A 6,014-nucleotide genomic window follows, 5' to 3' on the forward strand; every position below is an offset into this window, starting at 1 on the left:
AGATATCTTTTTTCCATCTGCTTTCAGAAGTATTTTTGGATTTGAAACAAAATATCAGAAATTACATGGGAGATGAAAATCAAGCCTACTTGCTCTACCTGTTGGCTTCAACAATATCTTGTCATTGAATTGATTTCAAATTTTCCTCCCGACCAAAAAACAAAGAAGATTTCAAATTTGACCAAAGTACATTTGTATTCCTATTGATTGACTGCAAACCAAGCCTCCTCTCTTTTCATATCTTCTGGTTTGAAACAAATCTTTCAAAAGAATATGAAGAAGAAGAAAATGTGGTGGCATTTGTACGAAGGAGGCCATGCTTAGCCTGGAAGAGGATAGGCCTGTTTGGTAAAGTCTGGACAAATCTGTGCAGGTGGATCTGGATTTGGCAAATAGAAACAAAATGGAACCAAGAATAAATCTTGAATGGTAAATGATGGGAAGCACACAAAAATGCTGTGGTGATCTTATGCTCCAAAAATCTGCCTAGATTCATTTTTTCCAGCAACATGCACGTTGTACCAACATGAACATGTCATGTTGGACGACCAGGGTCCAATTGGCCAATTAAATCTCATCTTTTTAGTTCTTGTTTTTTTGGGTAACTCAAATATCTTCTGCATGATTGCTAATCATTGTTAATATCTTAATAATCCCATCTTCTTTTGATAGAAGTGGTACATGATTGCTAATTAATCTTGTTTCGATTTTACTAAGATGGATCATAAAGTTAATCTTCTTTAGATGCCTCGTTGGCCCAACTTATAAGATAGCTTTTTGAAAACTGAAGATAAGATAGCTTTTAAGTTAAAGCTTTCTCTTTAATTTGTAAGAGTTGTGCTACACAAACAATAATAAATAAATAAAACAGTCGGATCCAACAGGTCTTAGGTTCGTGGACTAGCACATATTGAATCCAGGTATATTATCAGAAGAAAAAAAAACATACAAATTTGGATATGTACCATTACCACAGAAGCTTAAGATCATATATATCTGTGAGATTTTAGACAATACTGTATTGGATTTCATTCTCTCTTTGACAAGGTGAAAAGAACAGAAGTGAAGAACAGTTTTTCACATGCAAGTGGGTTTCAGGGGAGAGGCTGTAGATGGCTGGCTGGTTGATGGGATGGGCAGGTTTACCAGAGGACCTGATGCTATGTACCAGCCTACAAAATCTTCAATTCTATCTCAATTTTTACTTTTTGTGGCAAATAGCCTGTGCTGGAGATGAATTTTGCACACATGAAGTGTACCCAAAAATGCTCCCTCACCTTAGTTTCAAGATAAAACAGGTCCCCAACTTGCGAGCCCTTTTGAAGGATCAAAATGTTTTAATTGATACTGGAGTTGGTATGAAAGAAAGTAAAGCCAGGAATCTTTCAAAGATAACAAAGATTGTGCAAAACCACCTTAAGAAATCAATTTGAACCAGATACCCTCCTTTTTTGTAAAACAGAGCTCTCAGAAGAATAAAACAGGAGACAACAAAAGTGCTTCATTTCTGCTCTAGTGCATGACAATCTTTGTTGCTAAATTTCACCACCATCACCCTTTGCCAAATGTTTCGAAGTCATGTAATACATGCATGGATGCTGTAAAATCACTATTTATAATGCGTAATTAATACGACCCAAATCACTTTTTTGAGTCTCATCTTGTAATATCATCTCATGATCCGAACTGTTTACTTTTTTGTAGTGTTTTTATCATTCACTTCAAGTTGGTTTTGGCTGATTTATGACTACATCATAAATTTATACTGTGGGGGTGAATCTGAAAAGGTAGTTACGTCCCCTATTAAGTTATTCATGGCTTTGCCCAACCAAAAAAAGTTATACATGGCGTGTGTCATTTGAAACTTTTTGGAATTTCTATTCCTTTTTGTAAATCTTTTTTACTTTCTTTCTTATTAGTTTATAGCTTAGCTTCCAAGTTCCAACAACATAGGAATAAATTAACTTTTCATAAATAATTTGAATATGGGTGGTACTCGTGAGCTGGTAAGTTAGTCAATTCAGAAGAAACTACATGGTGTATGGTTTAGATTGGTTGGGTTCGAAGGATTAATTTTGATATATTATTCCCATTTTGGCTTTTACAATTGAAAAACCAATCCAATCCAATCAAAAATCATAAGAATCAATCCAATCAAAACTAATCTACTTTGAGATCCTGAGCCTCTGCATTTAACAATCATGCATTTATCTACATTTCATTACATTTCGACTGTTTTAATAATCTAACGACTTAAGGTATGACAAGTTAACGGCTAAGTTAACATTGTTAAGTCTATATAAAATTTTACTTTTACAATTAAAAAACTAATTCAATCAAATCAAAAAATCATAAGAATCAATCCAATCAAAAAATCAAAAGAATCAACATCCAATTAACTCATCTACTTTGAACACAGAGAAGACAAGAGAAGGTGGGTGACGAGCATTTGTGGCTGAAAATGATGAGATCGTAAATATCATGCAATCTCTATTCTCTACCAAACGAAGACACTTCTGGAACTTGTATTAGCATTGGTAGGATTGGCAGCACTTTTCATTTTTAAAACCTTAAACCAATAATTCCTCCAATCCAATGTGAACCTTGGCGTTGTTGCACAGCCAAAATGGGGCCAGCCATCTTTATAAATTCTCCAACACTTAGGATAGGAGATTGATATATACACATATATGTATATATATTCCTTTCTCATCGTTTACATAAGGAGAAATAAATTTCTGCCATTTTACAGGGGATAAATTCTAGAAAACCTAGTCGCGTACGTATCACATGCAAATGCTAAAGAATTGTTTACCCAAAACAAGAAATAGAAAAACTATAAGAACCTTCCCATATATGTGATGAGCAGAACATGTATATTAAAAACTAAGCTGTTTCCTAACTACGAGGGGCATTTGTCCTTGCGCACTACACATATCAACACAAACATATATTCGTACCTAGCTAGAGAGGCATTAGACAACGGAATCTAGCCTAGTGTAAAATAATTTTGATTTGCAGATCGATTGTCTCAAGTTTGAATTCCCATGACACCTTGGTTGTGTATGTGTGTGAGAGAAAAACCCCTTACTCTTCCTGACTTTGGGAAAAAGAAAAAGAAAAAACTAGAGACAGTATATTTGACATTTAACCGACTCTGTATTTGATTAGACCGATGTTTTTTACCAAAGTTTGAGGCATATATGTTTTACTTGATTTGTTGAAGCAAAATCATACAATACAAGCCCATGTGTTAGATTCTTAGCCTATATAGTAGGCTAGTACTTGTGGGTGTACAGGCAGCTTTAAACACTATAAGAATAGTATTCACATGAGGCCCTCTATTTTTCTCCTTTTCAGGTCCCTTCTTTCAACATCCTTTTTTGACCCTTATAAAACTAATTTTTTTTAAAATTATATATTAAATAATTTTGGTAATCTTCTTAGTTTGTGTAATTAATTTTGTAATCCGCTCCTTATTGCTGAATACGGCATCCTATAGTACATGGCATGCATGCTAATTTTGGTAAGATTGTATTTGAAAACTCTCTTAAACCGAGTTTCTGGAAAGAACATATACAAGCTCAACTATTTAATAACACACACTAGCTAGAAACTAGTCTTAACAAAAATGCATATACAAACTTATATAGTTTAACAACAAATATTTACGCGTTTACAGCCTCACAAAGCACTACGCTGGAGTGTGACAGTTAGTTGTGTTAGCTATGTTGATTAGCTCGACTTAGCTATTTTTGTCTAAGAAACACCACCCCAGTCAGTTGCCCGAAACAGTACGGGTAGAACAACTTGCCTAAAAGGCTAAAAGCCAGTGCACTATCCCCATTGCTATATATATTCAAAGCCTCACTTACACAAAGTGCCACATAACATAACTGACCCACAACCAGTTCCTTAGCCCCCACCAGCTAGCTTTAGCTCTCTCTTGTCCATGGATTCCCTTCCTCATCAATTCTACAATGACTATTCACTCCCTTGTGGTTTTTACGGCTACCCAACTCAGGAAATGGCCGGAGAAAATGGCTGTGGTTCGGTTTTCGGTGGAGCAATGTGGGGTGCTACTTGTGAAGAAAACTTGGTGCCATTTTGTAATGTTAGTAGTGCCGCAGTAAATTTTGATGTGGTGTCACCGGAATCCGACATCTCTTCGTCTGTTATGGCGGCTTCGTTCCCGGAGCTACTTAAGATTTCGGAGGATCTTTCTGTGCCTGCTGCAGCTGCATTTTCAGATTATGGGAATATGGGGTTGCATGGACTTGCAGGGATTAATCAGAATTTTGGGGGAGAAATTAGCCAACCATATATGTGTGATCAGTTTGGAGAGGAATGTTGTACTGGTCTCAACATGTCAGATATTAAGCCGTTTGGCCTTGCTGGCCAAGAAAATTGGGTATGCTATTTTTAGCTAGCTCATCATATTGAGCTTCATTTGGTATTTCGTTTGATCATTTAGTGTAGGATGCAAAGGTGTTGTGCATATGGTTAATTAATTTTCATCAAGATATATTGATTGTTATACAATTTTGTGTGCAGGGAATTCAAGGGAACCAGCAGGTGCCTACAATTGATCAAGATCAGTCTAATATGAAGGTGGGAAGGTATTCAGAAGAAGAAAGGAAAGAAAGGATTGGCAGATATTTGAAGAAAAGAAACCAAAGGAACTTCAACAAAACCATTAAGGTTTCTTTCTCATCTGCAATATACTCGAACAATTACAACCCTTTTGCTATAGGTTATCGTTCATCAATCTAAATCTATAAAATACAGATCGGTAACGTTCTCTTGTCACACTGTATATCTGAACTACACATTTAAGCAAAAAAATAATATAATAAATTATTCAGGTTTATATTACCTTACAATATAACTATCTTATACTCTACAGCATCTCCGATGTTTTAGAGATATTCATTAATTGTGTTCATTGGCTATGTATGTACAGTATGCTTGTCGCAAAACCCTAGCTGATAGAAGGGTCCGAGTTCGTGGGAGATTTGCAAGGAACACTGAACTAAGTGATCAAGAAATAGAAGCAAAAAAGATTGACAGCAATCATACTTGCAAAGATCAGAGATCAGAAATGTATTGTAGTAATGATGCCGTCCAGGTTTGTGCATGCAAATTAATACAGGCATAAATTAAAGTATAATCATGTACTTATGATATCATTTTGATATTAATGAATCACGTACATCGTTTAATTTACAGATGATGATGAAATATGACGAGGACGACTAACTGGCTGCAAGAGGCTATGGGTCTAATGTACTTACCTTATGCAACCAGCTGATCATATGGTGCAGTTTAATTAGCTGCTTAATTAACTATATTATATAGTCTAATTGAGATGGTTGTAAGACGTACGTACGGCACGCTTGTATTGTAAAATTATGATCTAACAAGCTAGCTAATTAGTCTTTTGTACTTGTAAAATTAATTGGTCCATTGGTTTTAACTAGATCAATTCTTCTAGATACTCTTCTGTGGTACAAATTAAGATGATTTTCATCATTAATTTACCGCTTACATACAAGCTACCACATAGATAGTGGTGGCTTGGAGAAGCTTGGTAAATGCTGCGATGAGAGAACCATGCGTATCTACGTAGCTAGGGTGTTTGTAATTAGGAGGGTTTGTGATTTGATCAAAGAATAATTAAGGTTTCTTTTTATCCTTCACCATTTATCTAAAATGATTCTTCGGTATGTATGCCCGACACACTCCAACAGGCTTCTAATGAAATGACATATGAAATCAACTTTCGTGTGGTGCTGTGGATCTCACCGTGTTAATCAATTGAAAAGAGAATCCGATGGGATGATGACTTGCAGTTTGATTAATCTGAAATTATTTTTTTTTAACAATGGATAAAAAGCCAAATTCCAGACCATAAAGAACTCAAGAAATGACTAGATAGGTTTAGCTCGAAGTAATCAAACTCGCGTAAGGGGCATGCACTACAGCTCCAATAGTGATGGTACTGTCAGCCAACA

The 6,014-nt window shown here is 35.6% G+C and overlaps 1 protein-coding gene across 1 annotated transcript; it reads left to right on the forward strand.

Moving 5' to 3' along the window:
* The first annotated feature begins 3,867 nt into the window (after window positions 1-3,867).
* ASML2 (activator of spomin::LUC2) lies at window positions 3,868-5,697 on the forward strand. Its single transcript, XM_008227957.2, has 4 exons — window positions 3,868-4,411; window positions 4,555-4,701; window positions 4,964-5,128; window positions 5,230-5,697. Exons 1-4 carry the CDS (start codon window positions 3,953-3,955, stop codon window positions 5,257-5,259), a joined length of 801 nt encoding a protein of 266 aa, XP_008226179.2. The 5' UTR covers window positions 3,868-3,952; the 3' UTR covers window positions 5,260-5,697.
* Window positions 5,698-6,014: the final 317 nt, after the last annotated feature.

The sequence above is a fragment of the Prunus mume genome, linkage group LG3 (assembly GCF_029339155.1).
Source record: "Prunus mume cultivar Tortuosa linkage group LG3, ASM2933915v1, whole genome shotgun sequence".
Lineage (NCBI taxonomy): Eukaryota > Viridiplantae > Streptophyta > Magnoliopsida > Rosales > Rosaceae > Prunus > Prunus mume.

What these genes read in the sequence shown, in the direction of transcription:
- ASML2 (XM_008227957.2), top strand. Translation starts at nt 3,953, where the DNA reads ATGGATTCCCTTCCTCATCAATTCTACAATGACTATTCACTCCCTTGT. An exon ending in ACTTCAACAAAACCATTAAG is followed by an intron (nt 4,702 to 4,963) that starts GTTTCTTTCTCA and finishes ATGTATGTACAG; the next exon opens with TATGCTTGTCGCAAAACCCT. An exon ending in GTAGTAATGATGCCGTCCAG is followed by an intron (nt 5,129 to 5,229) that starts GTTTGTGCATGC and finishes TTTAATTTACAG; the next exon opens with ATGATGATGAAATATGACGA.